The sequence below is a fragment of the Callithrix jacchus genome, chromosome 2, assembly GCF_049354715.1.
Source record: "Callithrix jacchus isolate 240 chromosome 2, calJac240_pri, whole genome shotgun sequence".
NCBI lineage: Eukaryota > Metazoa > Chordata > Mammalia > Primates > Cebidae > Callithrix > Callithrix jacchus.
Genome location: NC_133503.1, coordinates 15,744,433 through 15,771,577, shown reverse-complemented (window position 1 = coordinate 15,771,577; position 27,145 = coordinate 15,744,433). Strand labels below are relative to the sequence as shown.

The window sequence follows — 27,145 nt, the reverse complement described above, 5'->3', positions numbered from 1 at the left end:
CATGCCCAGCTAATTTTTTAATATTTTTAGTCTTGGCCAGGCTGGTCTTGAACTCCTGCCCTTGTGATCCACCCATCTCAGCCTCCCACAGTGCTGGGATTACAGGCGTGAGCCACTGTGCCCGGTGGGCACACTCTTAATTCAGATTCCTGATACCCAGTCTGTTAGGAGACCATTGGGTTTTTGCTAGTTTAAATACTAGTTTAAAATCTAGCTGGTATGACCTAAGTATTCATCAGGTAATGAATATGAAAACATGTGGTCTATCCCTGCAAGAAAGTGTTATTCAGCTATTGAATGGAATGAGGCCGGGCGCAGTGGCTCATGCCTGTAATGCCAGCACTTTGGGAGGTTGAGGCAGGTGGATCACGAGGTCAGGAAATTGAGAACATCCTGGCTAACATGGTGAAACCCTGTTTCTACTAAAAATACAAAAAATTAGCTGGGCATAGTGGCACATACCTGTAGTCCCAGCTACTCAGGAGCTGAGGCCGGAGAATCACTTGAACCTGGGAGACAGAGGTTGCAGCGAGCCAAGATCATGCCATTGCCCTCCAACCTGGGCAACAGAGCGATACTCTGTCTCAAAAAAAAATAAAGGAATGAAGTACTGATTCATGCCGCAGTATGGATGAACCTTGAAAACATCCTAAGTAAAAGCAACCAGTCACAAAAGGCCACATATCGTGTGGTTCCATCTATATGAAATGTTCAGAGTAGGTGAATCCATAAAGATGTAAAGCAGATAGTGGATTTCAGGGAGTGGGGTAAGGGAATGATGAGGGGTGAAAGCTAATGGATACAAGGTTTATTTTGGGGGTGATGAAAATATTCTGAAATTAGATAGTGGTGATGGTTGCACATGTCTGTGTACTAAAAACCACTGAATTGTATACTTGAGAGAGGTGAATTTGATAGTATGTGAATTATATCTTTACAAAAATAAAGCACTCTACATTAAAAAAAAATCTAACTGGTCTGTATCATTAAGAAATTCAAGTGGCTGCATGTGGTGGTGCATGCCTGTAGTCTCAGCTACTTGGGAGGCTGAGGCAAGAGAAGTGGTTAAGCTCAGAAGTCTTGGGCTGTAGTGCACTATGCTGGTCTGGTATCTACAGTAAGTTTGGCATCAAGCATGGTGACCTTGACGTCTTTTTTTTTTTTTTTTTTTGAGATGGAGTTTTGCTCTTGTTACCCAGACTGGAGTGCAGTGGCACAATCTCGGCTCACCGCAACCTCCGCCTCCTGGGTTCAAGCAATTATCCCGCCTCAGCCTCCCGAGTAGCTGGGACTACAGGAGTGTACCACCATGCCCAGCTAATTTTTTTGTATTTTTAGAAGAGATGGGATTTGACCTTCTTGACCACGATGGTCTCGATCTCTTGACCTCGGCCTCCCAAAGTGCTGGGATTATAGGTGTGAGCCACTGCGTCTGGCCTGACTTTGACCTCTTAGGAGCAAGGGACCACTGGGTTGCCTGAGGAGTGAACTAGCCAGCTTGGAAACAGAGCCGGCCAGTATCTCGTGCTGCTCAGTAGCAGGATCACACCTGTGAAGAGCCACTGCTATCTAGGCTGGACAACATAGCAAGACCCTTTCTTAGAAGAAAAAGAAATAAAAAAGAAATTTCAGTAAATTTATTACTGAGCTTAGTTAGCTAACCAACTGCTGGCTGTTAGTGATTCTTAGGATTTCTGCTGTACGACATTGATAATAATTTCTACTTGGAGTACCAGTGAGTGGTAAACACTTGAAAGAAGTGTCATAACCCCCTTGCTGTTTTTATTACACTTTTGATCTGCTGAGCCAGTGTTTTCTTCATAGGGATGAAAAATTTCATTTAATCCCATCCGTTCCAAATCAGCATGACTTGTTATAAATGAGGTTTGTGAGGTTAGTAATCCAGAGAGTGTGAAGTATCCTAGAACATTTTGATTTTCTTATGTTTTAATACTGATTATTTGTATTTAACTTTTAGATCAAGGGAAGTAGCCTTTGAAGCACAAACTTCACGTTACTTAAATGAATTTGAAGAACTTGCCATCTTAGGAAAAGGTGGATACGGAAGAGTATACAAGGTTGTCTTCCACATACTTGTTTTGACCTATTACCCTAAATAATTGTATTTTCAGACATTGTTTTCATTATTTATTTATTTATCTATTCATTCATTCATTCATTTATTCATTCTGAGACAGTCTTGCTCTGTCGCCAGGCTGGAGTGCAGTAGCGCAATCTCAGCTAATTGCAACGTCTGACTCCCTGGTTCAAGTGATTCTCCGTCTTCAGCCTCCTGAGTAGCTGGGATTACAGGCTCGCGTTACTACACCCAGCTAATTTTTGTATTTTTAGTAGAGACGGGGTTTCATCATGTTGACCAGGATGGTCTCGATCTCCTGACCTCATGATCTGCCCGCCTTGGCCTCCTGAAGTGCTGGGATTACAGTCATGAGCCATCGTGCCCGACCTGTTTTCATTATTATTATATGAAGTACTCAAAGGAAAATTCCAAAAAAAATCATGTATATTTACTTTTCATTTTGTCATTTGCAGAGAAGTGGGCAGGTTGTACTTTTTTCCTAACCATGTTAGTTGTTTACATGGATTTTGGAAACTTTGGATTTTTGATCTATAGTTAATTTTAATTAAAAGTGTGTTAGTAAAAAAAGTTGTACTACTGTGTTTTGAGCTTACATAGACCCTTTGCTAACATTCCCAGCCTGGAGCTTCATAGGAGCTAGACTCCTAACGCTATCTGAAAAGCTCTTAGTCTGGCTGACTTTCCTGAACATAGTAAGGAGACATGTCTCTAACTATATTTTAACTCTTTGGCTAGTTTGGATTGTCTAAGCTCATATTAAAATAACTTCTTTTTTCAGTTAAAATTTAATGACACAACATAGTTTGTCTTTTCTTCTACTTTGCAGGTCAGGAATAAATTAGATGGTCAGTATTATGCAATTAAGAAAATCCTGATTAAGGGTGCAACTAAAACAGATTGCATGAAGGTATGCTTTTAAGAAATTACTTATTTTGAATAATTGTGTATTTAGTTTTAATTTTTGTAAGAGCAATACGTGTATGTGTGTATATTTGACAAAAGTAGGCGGTGTGGATTTCCAGATTACTAGGGATAGGGTTATAGTAAAGTACCAAAACTAAGTTATTATTATTATCATTGTTGAGTTGGAGTTTCACTCTTTCACCCAGGCTGGAGTGAAGTCACGTGATCTTAGCTCACTGCAACCACCACTCCCCAGATTCAAGCAATTCTCTTGTCTCCCAAGTAGCTGGGCTTATAGGTGCCTGCCACCACGCCTGGCTAATTTTTTTTTTTTAAGAGTCAGTGTATTGCTATGTTGCTCAGGCTGGGGTGCAGGCGATCCCAATGCTGATCAGAATGGGAGTTTTGACCTGCTCCGTTTCTGACCTGGGCTGGTTCACTCCTCCTTAGGCTACCTGGTGGTCCTCTGCTCCCAGGAGGTCACCATATTGATGCCAAACTTAGTGCGGACACCCGATCAGCATAGCACACTACAGCCCAGAACTCTTGGGCTCAAGTAATCCTCCCACCTTTGCCTCCCGAGTAGCTGGGACTGCAGGCACGTGCTACCATGCCTGGCTAGTTTTTATATTTTTAGTAGAGATGGGGTTTTGCCAAGTTGGCCAGGCTGGTCTCAAACTCCTAACCTCAGGTGATCTACCTGCCTTGGCCTCCCAAAGTGGTAGGATTACAGGAATGAGCCACTGTGACTGCTAAACTATTATTATAATTTTTAAATGTCTCGCTCTCTTACCCAGGCTGGAACTCATGGTCTCAAGTGATCTTCCAGCCTTGGCTTCCCAAAGTGCTGGGATTGCAGGCACTTTGGGAAGCCATTTTTTTTTTTTGAGACAGAGTTTTACCCTGTTGCCCAGGCTGGTGTGATCATGGCTCACTGCTACCTTGACCTCCTGGGCTCAAGCAGTCCTCCCACCTCAGCCTCTCAAGGAGCTGGGACTACAGGTGTATGCCATCACATCCCGCTAATTTTTAAACTCTTTTTTTGAGATGGAGTTTTACTCTTGTTACCCAGGCTGGAGTGCAATGATGCAATCTTGGCTCACCACAACCTCCGCTTCCCAGGTTCAAGGATTCTCCTGCCTTAGCCTCCCGAGTAGCTGGGATTACAGACGTATGCCACTGTGCCTGGCTAATTTTGTATTTTTAGTAAAGACGGGGTTTCTCCATGTTGGTCAGCCTGGTGTCTAACTCTTGACCTCAGGTGATCCCCCTGCCTTGGCCTCCCAAAGTGCTGGGATTATAGGCCTGAACCACTGTGCCCAGCCAGTTTTTAAATTTTTTATAGACAGGGTCTCACTGTGTTGCCCAGGCTTGTCTTGAATTTCTGGGCCCAACCAACCCTCTAGTCTTGGCCTCCCAAATTGCTAGAATTACTAGCATGAGCCTCTGTGCCTGGCCTAAATTTTTATTTGATGTAATTTTTTATAGGCACTTCAGACCACATTTCAGGGTGATTTTTTGGAAAATTGATTTTTTAAAATAAGTAATTGATATATAATTTAGCTAGTTATGAAAAATCATAAGCCCAATTCCAATTCCGTCTTCTCCCTGACATGCTGCATGGTTCTGGACAAGTTGCCCAGTCCTCTGAGCCACTTCTGTCACCTGCCCTGAAATAGTAGTGACAGTAGTGATTTTACTTACCATGCAGGACTGGGGTAGGAATCAGAAAAGAGAATGGTGATAAGGGGGCTATAAAAAGTATACAGTGCTATATACATATGTTATTTAGTTGCTCTAACAATCACCATTTGTTTCTCAAAAATATTTTCATTATTTTGACCAGGCACAGTGGCTCACACCTGTAATCCCAGCACTTTGGGAGGCTGAGGCAGGCAGATCACTTGAGACCAAGAGTGCAAGACCAGCCTGGCCAACATGGTGAAACCCTGTCTCTACTGAAAACACAAAAATTAGCCAGGTGTGGTGGTGCATACTTGTAATCCCAGCTACTTGAGAGGCTGAGGCACGAGAATCACTTGAACCCAGCAGGCAGAGGTTGCAGTGAGCCAAGACTGTACCACTGTACTCCAGCCTGGGCAATGGAGCCAATACTCTGTCTCAAAAAAAATTTTTTTTCCATTATTTTAACACAGTTTAAATGTTTAAACTATGTTTAAAAATACCTCTTGTACAGAGGAGTTTTTTTTGTTTTTGTTTTTGTTTTTTTTCAGATGGAGTCTCACTCTGTAGCCCAAGCTAGAGTGCAGTGGCCCAATCTTGGCTCGCTGCAACCGTCACGTCTGGGTCTCAAGCCATTCTCCTGCCTCAGCCTCCCAAGTAGCTGGCACTAGAGGCGCATGCCACCACACCCAATTACTTTTTGGATTTTTAGTAGACGCAGGCTTTCACCATGTTGCCTTGGGTGATCTCAAATTCCTGACCTCAGGCAATCCACCTGCTTCGGCCTCCAAAAGTGCTGGGATTATAGGTGTGAGACACTGCCCAGTCCAGAGGAGTTTTTTAATTTCAGATATTCCTCGTCTTATGTTGGGATTATGTCCTGATAAACCCTCCTAAATTGAAAATATTATGAGTTGGAAATGCATTTTAATATATATAGCTGACCAAACATTGTAGCTTACCCTTCCTACCTTAAATGTGCTCTGAACACTCACATTACTCAATATTTGGACAGAATCATCTAGCACAAGCCTATTTTTAAATAAGATACCACATATCTCATGTACTACGTTTTGCAAGCTGGGGAAAAGATCAAAATTCAAAGTATGTCAAAATTGTGATGTCTTCACACCATTGTGAGTCAGGGGCCATCTGTATTTTGCTCTGGAACAAGAAATATTTGACTGCATAAACAGTTAACAAGTTATCAGCAAAAGGCAGATCTAATTCCATGTCTTTTTTAGGTCCTACGGGAAGTGAAGGTGCTGGCAGGTCTTCAGCACCCTAATATTGTTGGCTATCACACTGCATGGATAGAACACGTTCATGTGATTCAGACACTAGGTAAGCTGTTTTTTGATGATGTGGACCAAATCTGGCCTGCCCTTGTTTTTGTACCTACCACAAGCTAAGAATGGTTTTTACATTTTTTATATAGTTAAAATAAAAAGATTTTATGAAAATTATGTGAAATTAATTTTTTTTTTAAATTTTTTTGAGACAGAGTCTTGCTCTGTTTCCCAGGCTGGAGTATAGTGGTACAATCTTGGCTCACTGCAACCTCTGCCTCCAGGGCTTAAGTGATTCTCCTGCCTCAGCCTCCCAAGTAGCTGGGATTACAGGTGCCTGCCACCACACCTGGCTAATTTTTATATTTTTAGTAGAGACGGGGTTTCACCATGTTGTCCAGGCTGGTCTCAAACTGCTGACCTCAAGTGATCCACCTGCCTTGGTCTCTCAAAGTGCTGGAACTACAGGCATGAACCTCTGTGCCTGGCCCAAAATTTTAATGTCAATAAATTAACTTTATTAGAACACAGGCACATTCATTTATTTATTGTCTATGGCTGCTTTTTAAATTTAAATTTAATTTTCTTTCAAAAATGGAGATGAGGAGTCTTACTGTATTGTCTAGGCTATTCTCAAATACCTGAGCTCATGTGATCCTTGAGCCTTGGCCTCCCAAAGAGTTGGGATTACAGGTGTGAGCCACTGGGCCCATGGCTGCTTTTATATTATAACAGAATTGATCAGTTACAGCAGGGTCCCAGAGGGCCCTAAAACCGGAAATATTTACTATCAAGTCCTCTGTAATGTTTGCCAACCCCTAGTATAGTTGTGTGGCTTTGTTTTTAGCTTTCCTAACATGTGCCATTTAAATAAACTTTTTGTATTTTGCAGGAAGGTCATGACATTTTTAGACTTATAGTCTCATTTGATACTATTTGTATATTTTAACTCTGCTTTTGACTACAAATTGAAAAACTGGGCTGTTTGAAGATTTTTGTTGTTTGTTTTTGTTCAGCAGACAGAGCTGCCATTGAGTTGCCATCTCTGGAAGTGCTCTCCGACCAGGAAGAGGACAGGTATGTGAACTGGTGTGTCCCTTTACATGTTAGGATATTACCTCTTGTCACCTGCGTTGGGCTGTCTTTTTTTTTTTTTTTGAGATGTAGTCTTGCTCTGTTGCCCAGGCTGGAGTATAGTGGCGTGATCTTGGCTTACTGCAACCTCCGCCTCCTGGGTTCAAGGAATTCTTCTGCCTCAGCCTCTCAAGTAGCTGTGACTATAGGGACCTGTCACCATGCCCGGCTAATTTTTATATTTTTAGTAGAGATGGGGTTTCACCGTGTTAGCCAGGATGGTCTCAATCTCCTGACCCTGTGATCCGCCCGCCTCAGCCTCCCAAAGTGCTGGGATTATAGGCCTGAGCCACTGTGCCCGGCCTGCATTGGGCTGGTCTTTGCCTTTTGCTACAAGGATCTCAGGAGGAATATTTTAGACTTTATTTATTTTCATTACAAAATGTTACTTCTTCCTCTCAGATATTTCCTGTCAGTATTTTCTCCCAGGCTGGAGTGTAGTAGCACGATTGTAGTTCACTGCAGCTTCAAATACCTTTCTCAAGGGATCCTCCCGCTTCAGCCTCCCAAATAGCTGAGATCTCAGTCTGTACCACCGTGCCTGACAATTTTAAAAATTTTTAGTAGTGATGGGGGTCTCACTCTGTTGCCCAGTCTTGTCTTGAGCTCCTGTCCTGTCAGTATTTTAAATAAATGTTGCTATTAGACAAATTTGATGCCATATTTATCAAAAGTTCATCAATAAGATTAATATACGCTTGAAGGAACAGTTGAGTTACTCTGGATCTTTTTTTACATTGACTTTTTAATTTTCTAAATTTTAATTTTATTTTTAATCACTTCATTTTATTTTTTGAGATGGAGTCTTGCTCTGTTGCCCAGGTTGGAATGCAGTGGCACGATCTCAGCTCACTGCAACCTCTGCCTCCTGGGTTCAAGTGATTCTCCTGCCTCAGCCTCCCAAGTAGCTGGGATTACAGGCCTGTACTACCATGCCTGGCTAATTTTTTGTATTTTTAGTAGAGATGGGGGTTTTGCCGTGTTGGCCAGGCTGGTCTGGAACTCCTGAACTCTAGTGATCTGCCTGACCTGGCCTCCCAAAGTTCTGGGATTACAGGCGTGAGCCACCACCGCACCTGGCCTATTTTTTATTTTTTTAATTGAGATAGGGTCTCTCTCTTTCGCCCAGGCTGGAATGCAGTGGTGTGATCTCAGCTCACTATAGCCTTCGACTCCTATATTCAAGCAGTCCTTCCACCTCAGCCTCCTGAGTAGCTGGGACTACAGCCTTGTGCCACCATGTCTGGCTCGTTTTTATACTTTTTGTAGAGATGGAGTTTTGCCATGTTGCCCAGGCTGGTCTTGAACTCCTGGGCTCAAGAGATCCTCCTGCCTTGGCCTATCAAGTTGTTGGGATTACAGGCATGAGCCACTGTGCCAGACCTGTACTTTGACTTTTTTTTTTTTTTTTTTTTTTTTTTTTGGAGATGGAGTTTCACTTACTCTTGCCTAGGCTGGAGTACAGTGGCACGATCTCGGGTCACTGCAATCTCCACCTCCTGGGTTCAAATCATTCTCCTGCCTCAACTTTCCCAGTAGCTGGGAATATAGGTGTGTGCCACCATGCCTGGCTGATTTTTGTATTTTTAGTTGAGATTGGGTTTCACCATGTTGGCTAGACTGGTCTCAAACTCCTGACCTTAAGTGATCTACCTGCCTTGGCCTCCCAAAGTGCTGGGATTACAGGCATGAGTCACTGCCCTTGGCTCATTGACTTTTGTCTTTACTATTTTTTTTTTCAGAGACCAAGATGGAGTTAAAAATGATGAAAGTAGCAGCTCATCCATTATCTTTGCTGAGCCCACCCCAGAAAAAGAAAAATCCTTTGGAGAATCTGACACTGAAAACCAGAATAACAAACCGGTGAACTATACCAACAATTTAGTCATAAGAGACAATGGTGAATTTGAGTCGACCCTGGAGCTCCAGGAAAATGGCTTGGCTGCTTTGTCTACCAGTTTGATTGTGGAACAGCAGCTGCCGCTCAGGCGGAATTCCCACCTAGAGGAGAGTTTCACATCCACTGAGGAATCTTCCGAAGAAAATGTCAACGTTTTGGGTCAGACAGAGGTAGATTACTTTTCCAGACCCTTCTCATTTGATGTTAGCCAGCAGTAATTGTATTGGGGACTGTGCAGGTGTGTGGCCTTCCCCCTTCCCTCTTTTGGCTCCTGCTCTTCTGCCCTGCATCCAGTCTCTTGTACTGGCCATGTTCTCCTTGCCATGTGGCCTTTGTATTCGGTTCTGCCTCCTCCACTTAGGTAACTCTTACTCATCCTTTTCTGGCCTCCCCCACCTGGCCATTTGCAGCTCTAGATTATCTCGGGTGTGTACCCTGGAGTTGGAGGCCTCACTCACACTCTTTTTCTGTTGTATGATAGCATCGTGCTATAAAGATACATTTATGCAAAAAGATTTTGCAGCATGACTTAAGGTGAGTCCCAGTAGGATTACCAGGTCAGTATTCCGGATATTCTTTTTTATTTTAAATTTTTTTTAGTTTAGTATTCAGGATGCTCTTCTTGAGGGTTAGACTCATAGAACCCTCCTTCCCTGGTCATACCACCACCATGCTTTCACTAGTATTTTAAGTAGTAATATTAAAAACATATGCTGGGTGCGGTGGCTCATGCCTGTAATCCCAGAACTTTGGGAGGCTGAGGCGGGGGTCACAAGGTCAAAAGATCGAGACTATCCTGGGCAACATGGTGAAACCCTGTTTCTACTAAAAAAAAAAATACAAAAATTAGCCGGGCATGGTGGCACACACCTGTAGTCCCAGCTGCTCAGGAGGCTGAGGCAGGAGAATCGCTTGAACCCAGGAGGCGGAGGTTGCAGTGAGCTGAGATTGTGCCACTATGCTCCAGCCTGGCAACAGAGTGAGACTCCGTCTCAAAACAACAACAGCAACAAAAAATCATGAACATTAGGCCAGGTGTAGTGGCTCACGCCTGTAATCTCAGCACTTTGGGAGGTTGAGGAGGGTGGGTCACCTGACATCAGGAATTCAAGACCAGCCTGGGCAATATGGTGAAACCCCATCTACTAAAAATACAAAACTTAGCTGGGAGTGGTGGTATGCGCCTCCACACAGCTACTCAGGAGGCTTAGGCAGGAGAATTACTTGAACCCAGCAGGTGGAAGTTGTAGTGAGCCAAGATCACGCTACTGCACTTTAGCCTGGGCAACAAGAGTGAGACTCCGTCTCAAAAAAAAAAAAAAAAAACCATGAAAATTAACAGGGTCTACACGTAATCTGTCTTGCTAGGATTATAAAACTGTATACCATCTACACAGACACAGTGCAGATTAATTTTTGTCCAGGAATATGTGTTTCTGAGCCTGTGCTTTTTTTTTTTTGGAGACAAAGTCTCACCCTTGTCACCTGGGCTGGAGTGCAGTGGCATGATCTTGGCTCACTGCAACCTCTGCCTCCTCGGTTCAAGTGATTCTCCTGCCTCAGCCTCCCAAGTAGCTGGGACTACAGGCGCCCACCGCTACACCTGGCTAATTTTTTTGTATTTTTAGTAGACACGAGGTTTTACCATGTTGGCCAGGCTGGTCTTGAACTCCCAACCTCGGGTGATGCACCCTTCTTGGCCTCCCAAAGTGCTGGGATTACAGGCATGAGCCACTGCACCCGACCAAGCCTATGTTTTTTTATGAAACATAAAACTTTGAACACTTTCACTTGAATCTGGAGGACTTCAGTTTAGGGGACTTTTAATCAGAATAGTTTCATTTCTCTGCATTTTATTTAGAAAATTTTCTTAAATGCCTAAATCAGATGGTATATACAGTCTGCTACAGTAAGCTTAATGCTTGCTTAACTTTTTATTGAATAAGTTATTAGTTAATTATGTGAAGCCAGACAAAGTATATATACTTTGTAGTAAAGTATACAGAGTAGTAGAATATCATACAGCCATTCTTTGATGCTTTCTCTTAGCTTTAAAAACTGTTTATGTAGGGCTGGGCGTGGCTCACACCTGTAATCCCAGCACTTTGGAAGGCCAAGGTGGGCGGATCACAGGTCAGGAGATTGAGACCATCCTGACCAACATGGTAAAACGCAGGCTTTACTAAAAATACAAAAAGTACCTGGTGTGGTGGCATGTGCCTATAATCCCAGCTACTCGGGAGGCTGAGGCAGGAGAATTGCTTGAACCAGGGAGTTGGAGGTTATAATGAGCTGAGATCTCGCCACTGTGTTCCACGAGATCTCGCCGCTGCGCTCCATCCACGCTGGTGACAGAGTGAGACTCAGTCTCAAAAATTAAAAAAAAAACTATTTATATAGTGAGCAGACCAGTTTCAGGACCAGTTCCTCAGGGTCAAAGTTGGGAGTTTCTGCCACTGGAGGGAGCCCTGCTTGACTTCAGCCTGGCCCCCGCTTCTGCTGGTATTGCAACAACCGCTTATTTCTTCTTTTTTATTTTTTTGAGATGGAGCGTTGCTCTGACACCCAGGCTGGAGTGCAGTGGTGCAGTCTCGGCCCACTGCAACCTTCGGCTCCCGGGTTCAAGTGATTCTCCTGCCTCAGCCTCCTAAGTAGCTGGGATTACAGGCACATGCCCCCACACCTGGCTAATTTTTGTATTTTTATTAGAGACGGGGTTTCATCATGTTAGTCAGGCTGGTCTTGAATCTTGACCTTGTGATCCTCGTGCCTCAGCCTCCCAAAGTGCTGGGATTACAGGTGTGAGCCACCTCGCCCTGCTTACAACCCTGTTTTAATTATTGCTCTGCTTATCTGTTGCTTTCATTAGACTCTGGGCTTCTTGGGTGGACCTGTGTCCTCAGCAGTTCCATCTTGCAAAGGGAAGTTCACACAGGTTAAATGACTTCCCTAGAGGCTTATTCTCTTGGCCCAGAATAGAATTTGTTGGTTAAATGAATAATGTGAGTGAATTGTCCAAAGATGGGATCCAGCACTACGTCCTCTCCTAGGTGCAGTACCACCTGATGCTGCACATCCAGATGCAGCTGTGCGAGCTCTCGCTGTGGGATTGGATAACCGAGAGAAACAAGCGGGGCCGGAAGTGTGTGGACGAGTCTGCCTGTGAGTACCATCTGGGTCTGCATGTGCTGGGCCGGGAAATAGACCAAGTCACCTCCTCCCCATCTCATATAGGAATTGCCGCCAGTGCTTTATTTTCATTTGTATTTTTTATTCACTTTATTTTATTTTTTTGAGACAGCCTCACTCTGTTTGTCACTCAGGCAGGAGTGCAGTGGTATGTTCACTGCTTAGTGTAACCCTGGCCTCTCCGGCTCAAGTGATCCTCCAGCCTCAGTCTCCTGAGTAGCTGGACTACAGGTGCATGCCACCATGTCTGGCTGATATAAAAAAAATTGTAGAGATGAGGTTTCATTATCCTGCCCAGGCTGGTCTCCAACTTCTGGTCTCAAGCAATCCTCCTGTCCTTGCCTCCCAAAGTCCTGAGATAATAGGCATGAGCCTCTGTGTCTGGCCAGACTTTTTCCTTTTTCTTTCTTTTTTTTTTTGAGACGGAGTGTCACTCTTGTTGCCCAGGCTGCAGTGCAATGGCGTGAACTCGGCTCACCACAACCTCTGCCTCCAGGATTCAAGCGATTCTCCTGCCTCAGCCTCCTGGGTAGCTGGGATTACAGGCATGCACCACCACACTCAGCTAATTTTTTGTATTTTTAGTAGAGACAGGGTTTCTCCATGTTGGGTAGGCTGCTCTCGAACTCCTCACCTCAGGTGATCCGCCTGCCTTTGCCTCCCAAAGTGCTGAGATTACAGGCTTCAGCCACTGTGCCCGGCCTCCAGACCTTTTTATTGAATTTTGTGTTAGTCCTGTAAAACCTCTGCATCCTCCAAATTCACTTATGTCATCAAATATATATATATATTTTTATGTTATCATATTAAGAGATGAATTTATTTACATTTTTGGGGGCAATATGCTGTCATTTTTGGAAAGTGAAGCTTTCCAGATGATTGAATCTTGCTCCTGGAAGCTAACATATTTTATCTTTTTTCTTAATCCAGTATTTGTAATAATGTATTTAATCTGCTGTGGGGTAGGATACCAGATTTATTAGTATTAAATCCCAAAATGTCAGGGGTTGAAGGGGACTTAAACTATTGAAACTAGTTGCCTGATACCTGAGAATTATTTAAAAAGTTACTATATACAAAGGAGGGCTCTGAGTGAAGTTAGAGGCACTTTCTTTCTGGTTGACAAAGTCCATCAGCTATTGAGTGCTGGTTTGTGATGGTTTCTTTGCTAGCTGAGGAGGCCTTCTTGCTTGTTTCTAGGTTTTAGACCATTCTGCAGCATTGACTTTGTTGAAAATCTGAATGTTCTTAAGTGTCAGATGTTAATGTATTTAGAACGACATTAATATTTAGATGCTAATGTAATGAGTAAAAAAATAAGACAAATAAAATTTTTTTTTTTTTCTACTTCAAGGTCCTTACGTTATGGCCAATGTTGCAACAAAAATTTTTCAAGAATTGGTAGAAGGTGTGTTTTACATACATAACATGGGAATTGTGCACAGAGATCTGAAGGTAAGTGGGGATGATGAAATAATGGAAAGCAGTGGTAGCTGACCATTCGAGGTGGTTCAGGCCTGTAATCCCAGGACTTTGGGAGGCCGAGGTGGGTGGATCACCTGAGGTGGGGAGATCAAGAGTAGCCTGACCAACATGGAGAAACCCTGTCTCTACTAAAAATACAAAAACAGCCAGGCATGGTAGTGCATGCCTGTAATCCCTGCTACTCAGGAGGCTGACGCAGGAGAATCGCTTGAACCCAGGTGGTGGAGGCTGTGGTGAGCCGAGATCGCACGACTGCACTCCAGCCTGGGCAACAAAAGTGAGACTCCATCTCAAAAAGTAAAAAAATAAAAAATAAAATAAATAAGCAGTGGAAGCTTTGTAACAGGGAAGACTTGATGTTGGTTCACTGAATTAAATAAGATGACATGTCCTACCTCATTTACTTAGGAGATTATAATTCCTGTTAGATAAATCATTGTTCTGTAGATTCAGAGTATAAAAATATTAGGTTGAATTTTTTGTTTGTTTGAGATAGGGTCTCACTCTGTCACCCATGCCAGAGTGCAGTGGCATGATCACAGCTCACTACAGCCTCGAACTCCCAGGCTCAAGTGATCCTCCTACCTCAGCCTCCCTAGTAGCTGAGTCTACAGGCATGTGCTACCATTCCCAGCTAATTTTTAATTTTTTTTGTAAAGATGGAGTTTGACTATGTTGCCCAGGCTGGTCTTGAGTTCCTGGTCTCAAGTGATCCTCCCATCCCAACCTCCCAAAGTGCTGGGGTTACAGGTATGAGCCACTGCACTTGGCTGTAAGTTGAATTTAAAGCAGTAATTTTTGGACATTTGAAAATCCTCTGTTGAGTACTTTTTTTCAGGTACTAAGTGTGCTCTGAGTACTCATATAATCAGTGGTGCTAAAGGTACTTAGTTTTAGCAGAAATGCTCATTTGTTTTTTCAGTCTTAGAGATAAACTCTATTTCTGTAATTGTTCATGTTAAAGTTGAACAAAATGGGATTTTTGTTTTTGCTGTTTAAAAAAAGTATATAATGACTGTTTGATTTTTATCCACAAAAGACTTATCAAGAAAGAGAGAACGTATATTTGTTTCTTTGGCTGAAGAGATTTAAATTAACTAAGCAAATTAAGTCATGGGCCTGAAAAAAAACCTAGGAACTCCTTTGACACAGGTTAGAGGGGAAAAAGAAACCACCTAGGAACAAAAATGTTAAAAGGCAGATCACTTTTTTTGAAAATGTTTAGGAACCAGTAGTGTGTACATTTGGGATGTAAAGGGTGATAGGTTAAGCATTTTCTGGTACATGTCTAGCCAGAAAATGCAGTTTGAGTGACTGACATTCCCTGCTGCTGTGAAATTGGAGGTCCTATTTCAAGAGGTACACAGAGTCATACCAACAGTAGACAGAATTCCATATCTTCACTGGGAGAAGTTGCTTCAAGTATTGTTTGTATTTCTCACCATAAATATTCCGGATGTTTCTTTTGCAGATATCCTGTAGGGATAAAGGTTTTTTCGATTGCTTTATTAGGGTGTCCCTTAAGAAGCGGAATTCTGGTAGCATGATTCCTGTAGGTAAAATTCCTTGGTTATTGGTAATTCTCAGAGGATAAGTGCGATTAAGAAGCCTGGACAGAAGTGCTGTGTGTCTTATATTGAAACTGCGCTGAAGGTACATGTAAATTGGAGATTCCCCGTTTTTTGTTAAAATATTAATATTTGCTTCAAATTCAAGCAAAAGATCAATTATTGGCTCTCTGCCTCCAAAGCATGCCTCGTGGATGGCTGTTTGGCCTTTGTAGTCCTGGGCATTGACTTTGGCTCCGTGAGTGAGCAGCAGACAGATGCAGCTGACCCCTGCCCTGAGTAGTCGGCCTGCTTTGCTTGACGCAGCGCGCACTGCCAGCTTCAGAGCCGTGTTCCCCGTGGAAGAGACAGCACAGTTGACGTTTGCTCCATAGGCAATGAGTGTTTCCATCATCTCCTTATTCAGCATGTCTGCGGCCATGTGAAGGGGTGTCATGCTGACTTCATTAATAGCATTGACATCGGCACCATTTTGGGCCAAAATGGAGAGAACTGGATTGCAACCATATTTGATGGCCAGGTGGAGTGGTAATTGATTGTTGCTGATTTCCACCCGAGCATTAACTTGAGCTCCATGCTCACACAAGGTGCGGAGACACGTGATGGCGTTATTCTGAATGTCTGTCAGGATCCTTTGGAGTCTGTTGCCTGGTTTTGCCCACCAGATGGAAGTTACCGGCCAGTGCAGTAGCAGTAAGTTGAGTGTGGTGAGGCCCCTGTCGTCCCTAGAATGGGTATTGATTATACGTTACACTGAATTCATGGTGGGAATGGCTCTACGTGAACATTTAATGCTTAAGAAGCCAGTATTTATACCCTTTAATTACCTTAAGGATGCGTTTCAAAATCTGTATTGCTGGTTAGTTTCTCAGGCTATCCCAGGGTTTTTAGGGGGATGTGGTGGGATGCATCACTACATGATGGGGCCTAGCTTCTGTTTTTTTATATATATAATTTTTCTTTTTGAAAAATTCTTTTCACTTTTTGACAGTGACATGAAGGAGGCCCAGCTTCTTGGAGCAGCCTATTTTAACTGTGCTGCAGTCCCTTCAAAGCTATATCTAAGTGATTTCTGTATCCTGGCACCTGGCACAGTGCTGGTCTGGGTTGGTCTTCCTGTGACATTGTGTGGACTTGTGTGGGATCTGTTATTGCCATAGAAGTGAGCCGTAAAGGCCCGAACTCCTATTGACTCCATTCTTAGTGGTTCTGTTTCTGCTCTCCTACCCATTGTTTTTATGCATGAGTGTATAGGGAGCAGAAGAGGTGATGAGGGTTGAATCTGAAGACCTGTGGATTCTGAAGTTAATTCCTTGCTCCAAGCCAGGTGGAATGAGCATTTTACACCTTGGCTGTCATCTCAGAAATGCTTCCAAGAATTCCTTTTTTTTTTGAGACAGAGTCTTGCTCTGTCATCCAGGCTGGAGTACAGTGGCGCAGTCTCTGCTCACTGCAACCTCCACCTACCAGGTTCAAGCAATTCTGTCTCAGCCTCCCGAGTAGCTGGGACTACAGGCGCCTGCCACCATGCCTGGCTAATTTTTGTATTTTTAGTAGAGACAGGTTTTCACCATATTGGTCAGGCTGGTCTTGACTGCTGACCTCAGATGATCCGCCCACCTCAGCCTCCCAAAGTGCTGGGATTCAGGCGTGAGCAACTGAGCCTGGCCCCAAGAATTCCTTTGTTTTGGCAGAGAAAAGGGAAGGTTTGTTATGTAAATCTAACTGCTCCACTGAAATTAGAAAGTGATTTTAGTGCACGTATGTTTGTTTAGCGTGAGGCCCTAGGCTGGGAATGTGGTGAAACAACATGTGGCCCCTACAGTCTACTCTGGTAGGGAAGATAGACAAGAAACAATAGAACAGCTCAGTAAATACTGGAAGCAGGCTGAGTTCTAGAGAGGTGTTGAAGCTTCACACGGCACATGTTATGCAGGGTAGAAAAGGGTCTCCTGAAGAGAACAGGGTGAGTCTGTGATGGTCCAGATGTGGAAGGGACTTCAAGAGGACTTGCAGAGCTAGGTGGGGTGCTCAGGGATAAGCTGAGAGCAAGACAGGTCAGGTGAGTTCTTCTGGAGCAAGGTAAGGATTTGGGGCAAGAAGTTCTATTATTATTATTATTTTGAGACGGAGTTTCGCTCTTGTTGCCCAGGCTGGAGTGCAGTGGCGTGATCTCGGCTCACGGCAACCTCTGCCTCCTGGGTTCAGGCAATTCTCCTGCCTCAGCCTCCTGAGTAGCTGGGACTACAGGCACACGCCACCACACCCAGCTAATTTTTGTATTTTTAGTAGAGACAGGGTTTCACCATATTGACCAGGATGGTCTCATTCTCTTGACCTCATGATCTGGCCGCCTCGGCCTCCCAAAGTACTGGGATTACAGGTGTGAGCCACCACTCCTGGCCAAAGTTCTATTTTAATACTGCTTAATTCTTTCATTCATTCAGATAGCATTACTGGGCACTTACTAACTTACTAAGTGTCAGGCATTTATGTGGTTGAGGTGGTGGAGATATAGTGGTGCACAAGATGAACTTCTCTTTCATGCTGCTTACCTTCTAGTGGAGTGTAATAAACAAGAAAATCCATTGTCTATTTATATTTTATTTTTCACACCTAACTTTGCTGGTTAAACTTACTCAGGGCCATGACAAGGACTTAATGCATTCCCCACATTGCCACCATTGAGCACTTAATTCTCAGAATGTGCATTAATTTGGCAAACTGTTTGTGATGTTGCATTGTTCCCAGTATTTTTTGTTGGTTTTTATTTTTTTTGAGATGGAGTCTCACTCTGTTGCCCAGGCTGGGGTGCAATGGTACAGTCTCGACTCACTGCAACCTCTGACTCCCAGGTTCAAGCGATTCTCCTCCCTCAGCCTCCTGAGTAGCTGGGATTATAGGCACACACCATCACACCTGGCTAATTTTTTGTATTTGTAGTAGAGCTGGGGTTTCACCATGTTGGTCAGGTTGGTCCCAAACTCCTGACCTTGTGATCTGCCCGCCTCGGCCTCCCAAAGTGCTGGGATTACAGGCGTGGCACCGCGCCCAGCCTATTCCCAGTTTTTCAGAGTATCTCATCTACTCAGTAAAGACATTGATTGGTTCATTCATAACATGATCATGTATAGTCTATCACCTTGAAGAACAAACAAGTCCAGACATAAATGGAAAAAATGTATGAACTGAAAAAAATCTATATCACGTATATCCTCACTTAGAAATGATTGCTGGTGAGGCTGGGTGCGGTGGCTCAAGCCTGTAATCCCAGCACTTCGGGAGGCTGAGGCGACTGGATCACTTGAGGCCAGGAGTTAGAGACCAGCCTGGCCAACATGGCAAAATCCTGTCTTTAGCAGAAATAAGAAAGTTAGCCGGGTGTGGTGGTGCATACCTGTAATCCTAGCTACTTCGGAGGCTGAGGTGGGAGAATCTCTTGAACCTGGGAAGTGGAGATTACAGTGAGCTGAGATTGTACCACTGCACTCCAGTGACAGAGTGAGACCCTGCCTCAAAAAAAAAGAGAGAGAGAGAAAGAAGGAAGGAAAGGATGGAAAGGAAAGAAGGAAAGAAAGAAAGAAAGAAATGATTGCTGGTGCCGGTGGAGTTAACTTACCTGACTTCTGGGTCAGCACCATGCCATAAGAGGCAGCGCAAACTCTGGGCCTTGTGGCTCTTGGCAGCCAGATGGATGGGGATGATAGATTCTGCATGCTTCAGAGAGAAAACAGAACACATTACAAGTGGCCCTTTTAGTTAAAAATAATACTTGTGTCAGCTTGCCATTTCAAAGGCAATACATTTATTTAGTGTCTTACTGGCTCACTATTTTTATGGTATGTGCATTGAAAATTTTCTTTTCTACTGCCTGTTTTAAATGGTCAAAACTCAGTTAATTCCATGTTATAAAATCTGTATTTTACAGAAATGCACATTTACTGAGGCACCAGAAATAATACTCAAAAGCTTTGGAAGTTTTTGAAAGTTGATTCTTCTGAAGAGCCTGTGGTGTGATATTAATGGCACTTGCTATGAAGTCATTTAGTCCTTAAAGTAACCCACAGGGGGATGGACAAGTAGGTGTAGCGTTGTATTGTCAGCTGTAAAACCTGAATCTTCAGGATTTTCAAATATAACTCAGCATATGTTCTGTCTATGATTAGTAGAGCTGTTTGTGCCAGCACTTAAAATACACACATATAAGTAGTGGTTTTACACCGTTGCTGCAAGATAAGACAGTAAGGTGCAAGAGAGGGTGATTTCCTTTTTTAAAAAGAATTTTAATTGTAAAGGTAATAATCATTGTATAAAAATTTAGAAAATAAAAATGTATATATTAAAAAGAGAAAAACTAATTTTTGTTTGTTTGGAGACGGAGTCTCGCTCTATCATCCAGCTGGAGTACAGTGTTGTGATCTCGGCTCACTGCAACCTCCGCCTCCTGGGTTCAAGCGATTCTCCTGCCTCAGCCTCCCAAATAGCTGGGATTATAGGCTCCTGTCACCATGCCCAGCTAACTTATGTATTTTTAGTAGAGCGGGGTTTTGCCATGTTGGCCAGGCTGGTTTCGAACTCCTGACCTCAGGTGATCCACCCACCTCGGCCTCCCAAAATGCTGGGATTACAGACGTGAGCCACCATGCCCGGACACAAAAGGGAAAAACTAATTTGACCACATGGAGGTTATCACCGTGGATATGTTTGAGAGATGACATGAATGGTCTTCTAGCCACACAAGATCTGGTATGTTCTCCTGTTGGTTTGTGTGTGACATGTATAGGGGAGGCTTAGCAGACTTTGGGGAGCATTGATGTGTGTGTGGAGTGAGCTGGAGTCATGCCTCGTAAGGACTATGAGCTTAGTGGATTCATCAGCATTAGATCATGCTCCTTTCTAAGCAGCCTGACTTTTTCCCAGAAGTGACTGAGCAGAAAAGAGGGTACCTGGCTCAGAAGTAATCTGTTGCTGGTGGAGTTGGGCAGAATGATGATGGGCTGGTTGATGGGGTGATTTCTCAACAGTGCCTCAGTGGTAGCACAATCTTCGTCCATGATGGCTTCAAAGAATTTCAAGTGAAGTGCTATGGATGGGCCATCTTCCAGGGACTTGGGACTGTCAACCACCAGGTCTCTGCATCTTTTCCTGGTTATATTCCCCATGGGAAAAACTTAAGACTTAGGGGAAAATGTTGTTATGAAATTGGTCAGTTTCAGTCTCTTTATGATGATTCTTTCAGTTCAGTTCTAGAACTGTTCTAGAATTTATTGAGAATTGTATCTGTGAACATAGTCTGTCAAATTTTGTAACCAAACGTCCAGACTTTGTTCCTTGATCATATATAATGTTAACTTTAGCAGTTTTTAGGGTTTTCTACTCAATCGTAAAAGCGTATCCAAGCTATCATCTTAGACTTTTATTTCTGATTTCTCTCCAATTCAAGCATAGTTCAAACAGTGATCAAAGCCAAAACAGGGGAATTTCTACATTAAAATAAAAAGCTAAAATTATTATGTTTGAAGAAAACTTTTAACCTAAGTTATTTTTTGTTTTTTTACTATAATAGAATCTTCTCTTTCCCATTGCAGGTTCAGTTTTTCACTGGCATAGGAATAGTTTGGGAGATATTTTGGGTCTGCACTCATTGCTTAAATACAGCCATTTAGTGTGATCTATTAGTTCCCAACCCTGGCTAGGATATGTGAGTTATCTGGGAGCTTCTAAAAAATATAAAAAAGTTTTTTTCATAGTGTGAGAAACATACTCATCCATCCAAACCCAAAGAATGGACTTAGAGGCAAAAAGAACAGTGAAAGTGAGACTTTAATAGCAGTCTAGCAAGACCAGGTGTCTGGTAGGCAGGGACAAAAAGGGCAGTTACAACAGGTAATTTATCTTCCAGCATGCAAGTCCCTTCTCTAGTTCCTCACTGGTCACTACTATGGGGTTAAAATCTTCCCTAAAATCTGCCTAAGGTTTTTTTTTCTTTTTAAGATGGAGTCTTGTTCTGTCACCAGGCTGGAGTGCAGTGGTGCGATTTCGGCCCACTGCAACCTCCGCCTCCCGGATTCAAGTGATTCTCCTGCCTCAACCTCCCTAGTAGCTGGGGTTACAGGCATGTGCCACCATACCTGCCTAATTTTGTACTTTTAGTAGAGATGGGGTTTCACCATGTTGCCCATGCTTGTCTCAAACTCCTGACCTCAGGTGATCTGCCCGCCTCAGCCTCCCAAAGTGCTGGGATTACAGGCGTAAGCCACTGCAGCCGGCTGGATGTTGAGATTTTTAAAACTCCTCGATGATTCTAATGTGTAGGTGAATTTGGGAACTATTCCTCAAATATTTTTGAGGGGGCTGCTTGCTCCTGAGTTCAAAACACTTAACATTTACAGGTTTTTACTATTTGTTTTAAGAAAGCCAAAGAGTTGACTTGTTTTTTTTGTTGATAGCCAAGAAATATTTTTCTTCATGGCCCTGATCAGCAAGTAAAAATAGGAGACTTTGGTCTGGCCTGCACAGACATCCTACAGAAGAACACAGACTGGACCAGTAGGAACGGGAAGAGTAAGATTTTGTTTTGTTTTGTTTTGTTTGCATAAGCAAAATACATGGTTGCATGTGTTAGTATTTAAAGAGAATCATAAAGATTTAATAGCAAAGGTAAGATAAAGATAAAAAGCAACCTTGTTCCCTGAGGTGCTGCACTGCTTGCTCGTCTTTAATGTTGACAGTGCTAACACTACAATGTTTAATATGTGGCTTTTGAAATGCTAGGAACACCAGCACATACGTCCAGAGTGGGTACGTGTCTGTACGCTTCACCTGAACAGTTGGAAGGATCTGAGTATGATGCCAAGGTAGTATTTGTTGCTTTCTGCCCTTTCATTCAACTTGATTCTTCAGTCGTAAATAACAAACAGTACAAGACTAGGCACGGTGGCTCATGCCTGTAATCCCAGTAGTTTGGGAGGCTGAGGTGGGTGGATCACCTGAGGTCAGGTGTTCAAGACCAGCCTGGCCAACACAGTAAAGCCTGTCTCTCCTAAAATACAAAAATTAGCTGGGCATGGTGGTGTACACCTGTAGTCCCAGCTACTTTGGAGACTGAGGCACGAGAATCGTTTGAATCTAGGAGGCAGAGGTTGCAGTGAGCCGAGATCGTACCATTCCACTTGAATGACAAGAGCAAAACTCCATCTCAAAGAAAGGAAAAAAAAACCCAGTACAATGAAATGTAGAGGTTCTATCATAGAGATGTTTTTGGAGATAACTGAGTACTATGGATTATTAACTGGATCAAACTGCCCTAAGAAGCAGCCTCACTTTTCAGTGGAATCTGTGTTGCCTACTTTACCATTGCAAAATCCACGGGTGTCACAAATTATTTTGTTTGTTTATTTGTTGTTTTTGAGACAAGTTCTTGCTCTGTTGCCCACGCTGGATCGCAGTGGTGTCATCATAGCTCATGGTAGCCTCCAACTCCTGGGCTCAAGTGATCCTCCCACCTCAGCCTCCCATGTAGCTGGGACTACAAGAGTTGTGCCACCACACCCAGCTAATTAAAAAAAAATTGTTTATTTGTAGAGATGGGGTCTTGCTTTGTCCAGATTGGTCTCAAACATCTGGCCTCAAGTGATTCTCCTCCCTTGACCTCCCAAAGTGCTAGGATTACAGGCATGAACCACTGTGCTTGGCCTAAATTGTTTTTGAAATGAGCTTTCGCTTTAAAACACCACTGTTTACCTCAGGAAGCTAGAATTCATGGAAGCCTATTTTCAGCCTTTCCTTCTAATTATTTTTTTTTCAAGCTCTGACAAATAAATTCCACAGGGAAGCCTGCCCCTTGACTCCCCTTGAAATAGAATGAAAATGCTGTAAAGTTTGAATCACCATTGTTCCTTGAAGAAATGCTAAAATCCATTTTTCTTTTCTTTTCTTTCTTATTTGAAATGGAGTTTTGCTTTGTCACCCAGGCTGGAGTGCAGTGGCGTGATCTCAGCTCACTGCAGCCTCCACCTCCTCGGTTCATGCAATTCTCCTGCCTCAGCCTCCCCAGCAGCCGGGATTACAGCCATGCACCACCACACCCAGCTAATTTTTGTATTTTTAGTAGAGACAGGGTTTCACCATGTTGGCCAGGCTGGTCTCGAACTCCTGACCTCAAGTGATCCACCCACCTCAGGCTCCCAAAGTGCTAGGATTACAGGTATGAGCCACCGCGCCTAGACTAAAATCCATTTTTCAAATGGATTGTCTTCCCTTTGATGGCTCATCGAGCTTTTTATTGATTGAGAAAGAGCTGTCAGAGAAAATGATGACTGCCCCTAAAATCTTGTTTAGTGAAGACCTTCCTAAAAAATCTGTTTTTAGGAGTAGTAGCACAGATTTTATACAGTTAAGTGTCACTGAGAACACTTGTTCTGGAGTACAGAGGTGAGACCAGAGGAGAACCTGTGACCCTCTTTGGCTCCCCCACAGCTGGCACTAGCAGGCGTGAGCTCACGTCACTCTGCTTGGGTAAGGCCTGGATTGTTAAGGGGTGCTGAAGAGAGTTGTATGGTTGTGACTATTGTGGGTGGGGGGATTATTCCTGGCCTCTACCTGACCATTCGTTCTGCCTGCCCACGGATGCCCCTTTTTGGGGTTGTGAAAGTCCCTGTCACTGATGAGCCATCCTGCTCTGCTCCTCCTTGTGGGTGACTATATATCCTCATTCTGAGAAACCCTCTCCTGTTAGGAAGGGTGGAACACAGAAATGGAAATGTTCTTTTAACTTGATTTCACTACTGAGTTGCCCCTTTTTTTCTTTTTCTAGTCAGATATGTACAGCTTGGGTGTGATCCTGCTAGAGCTCTTTCAGCCATTTGGAACAGAAATGGAGCGAGCAGAAGTTCTAACAGGTTTAAGAACTGGTCAGTTGCCGGAATCCCTCAGTAAAAGATGTCCAGTGCAAGCCAAGTATATCCAGCACTTAACAAGAAGAAACTCATCACAGAGACCATCTGCTATTCAGCTGCTGCAGAGCGAACTTTTCCAAAATTCTGGAAATGTATGTGCTGTTTTTTTCTTGGTCCTGGAGTGAAGGTGGTTTTTATTTCAACTCTTAGGAAAAGAAGGGGTGGGTAGTGCCCCCAGAGGATGGGGCTGGAAGAGCCAGATGATGGTTCTGGAGTTGGGGGGTGCCTGTTTATTCTCTTCCACTTCCTGGCACTCAGTTGCAGAGGATGCTCGCAAGACTCACTCCCCTTGGGGTAGCAGCTCTGACCTCAGCAGGCACAGGAGGGATCTTCTTGTGTTCACTAAGAGGAGCAGAGGGCTGGGGGCCAACCGCAGGGTAGGAAAGCTTCCTGAGGCCGGGTGGGTGTGACTGCTTCCCAGAAAGGCCTGAGGGGCCCACAGGGAATGCTCCTTCTGATGTCTGGGCCTTTAAATGTCCTTGTCAAACTGACTCTTAACCACTTGTGTGCTGTTCTGGGCTGTTTGGGTGTCTGTCGGGGGCTCATCACTGGCAGGGCTGGTGACCCCGGAACTGGTGGGCTGGTCTCTCAAGGGTGTTTTGGTCACTGGTGAGTTTAGCACTCTCTTTGGGAATGTCAGATTGTAGATGATCCTGGCACCTCCCTGGATAGTGCTCAAGAGCATGCCCCAGGGAGGCTGCCACAGTCCCAGCAGAGTACACAGCCACTGCAGACCACCTGGGAGAGGTGGGGCTGGCCTGGCTTGGGGGTCTGGCTGCAGCTGCTGCCCTGGACATGGTTTCTATCCATGATTTTTTTTGTTGTTTTTAATGCTGAGGAAAATATGAAGCTTAAAATAGAACTTGTTTAAATTGTGAATCCTGGCCAGGCGAGGTGGCTCGGGCCTGTAATTTCAGCACTTTGGGAGGCTGAGGTGGGAGGATCACTTGAGGTCAGGAGTTCGAGGCCAGTCTGGCTAACATGGTGAAACCCCATGTCTACTAAAAGTACAAAAATTAGCCGGGTGTAGTGGTGCATACCTGTAATCCCAGCTCCTGGGGCGGCTGAGGCAGGAGAATTGGTTGAACCCAGGAGGTGGAGGTTGCAGTGAGCTGAGATCACATCACTGCACACCACTGGTGACAGTGAGACTCCGACTCAAATAAATAGTGAATCCTGTTTCAGTGAACAGTTGAGCTTAGACTCCTATTGGTACAAAAAAAAATATTTAAATCCATTCTCAGAGTTCCCTGACTGTATGAAGCACTAGGTTGAGTATCAGTAGCATGCTCATACTCATTGTCCACGTAAGCAGGTTGACTCCCTACTACCCGTCTACTCTTAAGAGTTATCAGCTTCAGTTTCTAGCCTCATCTTGCTAAGTCAGTGAAAGGGTTTTTTTTTTTTTTTGCTCTTTCTTCCAACTATGATATATAACCTTTTATTGTGAATGTACCTATAAGTGTCCGGGTGCAGTGGCTCACACCTGTAATCCCAACACTTTGGGAGGCCGAGGTGGGCGGACATGAGGCAGGAGATCGAGACGATCCTGGCCAACACGGTGAAACCCCGTCTCTACTAAAAATACAAAAAATTAGCTGGGCGCAGTGGCACGTGTCTGTAATCCTAGCTACTCGGGAGGCTGAGGCAGGAGAATTGCTTGAACCTGGGAGGTAGAGGTTGCAGTGAGCTGAAATTGCGCCATTGCACTCCAGCCTAGGTGACACAGCGAGAGACTTTCTCAAAAGGAAAGTACCTAATAGTAAAAAGAGCTGCATATTGAAGGGTAAAAGGCAGCAGTAATTCTAATGGTGAGTTGGAGATGTAACCATATAGCCCTTAGCCAGTGTAAGGGCTTTCAGCTTTCAACAACGTGGTTCTGGCTTTCAGTCCTGCAATGTGTTATTGCCCCAGAGCCGCCCCCTTCCCTTTCTCCTTCCTCACCTGTCCTTAGAGTGCTATGTCGTCTCTCAGCACATGCTGGAAACCACAGGTTTCCTCTAGAAACCATTCTGTTCCTCTAGAAACTTTCTAAGATTTAATAAAAGCCTAATTCAAGATACACTCCGATTCTTTAGTGCTTTGCCACTCAAAATACTGTCCTCAGACATGCTACATTGGCATGACCTGGGAGCTCTGCCCCCAACATAGTGGGCAGAATCTGTATTTCCACAAGATTTCCCAAGTGGCTGACATTCACAGTGTTTGAGCAGCATTGCATGAATGCAGCAGTTCTCAAAGTGTAGTTTCCAGAACAGCAGCATAAAATCACCTGGGAACGTCATAGAATTCTCAGACCCTTCAGTCCCCTGACCTATTAAAAAAAAGAAATTTAGGGAGGAGATGGCGCTGCATCCTGTACTGTGATGAAACTTTAAAGTGATTCTGATGTATACTAGTTGGGGAACCACTTGTAGTGATTGTTCAAAATAATCAGATAGTTGATTTATCTTCTATTTAAGGCTTATTGTCAAGCAAGACTGAATTTTCTTAAATGGTAAAAACAGGTAGGTGTGGTACTTTTCTCTTTTTGAAAGTGTTTGAAAATAACAGATGAAGCTTTTTTTTTTTTTGAGACAGAGACTCACTCTGTCACCCAGGCTGGAGTACAGTGGCATAATCTTGGCTCATTGCAACCTCCACCTCCTGTGTTCAGGTGATTCTCCTGCCTCAGCATCTCTAGTAGCTGGGATTACAGGTGCTCGCCACAACACCTAGCTACTTTTTTTTTTTTTTTTTTTTTTTTTTTGAGACAGACTCTTGCTGTCTCCAGACACCAGGCTGGAATGCAGTGGTGCGATCTCAGCTCACTGAGCTCCACCTCCCAGGTTCAAGCAATTCTCGTGCCTCAGCCTCCTGAGTAGCTGGGACTACAGGCCCGCGCCACTACGCCCAGCTAATTTTTGTATTTTTTTAGTAGTGACAGGGTTTCACCA

The 27,145-nt window shown here is 43.7% G+C and overlaps 2 protein-coding genes across 17 annotated transcripts in view; one reads left to right on the top strand and one right to left on the bottom strand.

The window, feature by feature from the left end:
- Positions 1–27,145, top strand: part of EIF2AK1 (eukaryotic translation initiation factor 2 alpha kinase 1) — a 40,672-nt gene that overhangs the window by 11,685 nt on the left and 1,842 nt on the right. For 6 of the 16 annotated variants that reach the window (XM_078357503.1, XM_078357474.1, XM_008983474.5 and 3 more), the window contains 10 exons: positions 1,979–2,078; positions 2,928–3,008; positions 5,932–6,031; positions 6,996–7,053; positions 8,853–9,180; positions 12,061–12,172; positions 13,554–13,654; positions 21,702–21,816; positions 22,027–22,109; positions 24,068–24,301. In XM_078357503.1, coding sequence (XP_078213629.1) covers positions 1,979–2,078; positions 2,928–3,008; positions 5,932–6,031; positions 6,996–7,053; positions 8,853–9,180; positions 12,061–12,172; positions 13,554–13,654; positions 21,702–21,816; positions 22,027–22,109; positions 24,068–24,301 — 1,312 coding nt within the window. Of the gene's footprint in view, positions 1–1,978; positions 2,079–2,927; positions 3,009–5,931; positions 6,032–6,992; positions 7,054–8,852; positions 9,181–12,060; positions 12,173–13,553; positions 13,655–21,701; positions 21,817–22,026; positions 22,110–24,067; positions 24,302–27,145 lie in introns of all 16 variants that reach the window. The other 10 variants (XM_078357490.1, XM_035282839.3, XM_008983467.4 and 7 more) reach the window with 3 other exon arrangements.
- ANKRD61 (ankyrin repeat domain 61) lies at positions 14,141–20,450 on the bottom strand. Its single transcript, XM_008983463.5, has 3 exons — positions 20,199–20,450; positions 18,872–18,969; positions 14,141–15,977 (listed from the first exon to the last, which is right to left on the bottom strand). Exons 1-3 carry the CDS (start codon positions 20,412–20,414, stop codon positions 15,032–15,034), a joined length of 1,260 nt encoding a protein of 419 aa, XP_008981711.1. The 5' UTR covers positions 20,415–20,450; the 3' UTR covers positions 14,141–15,031.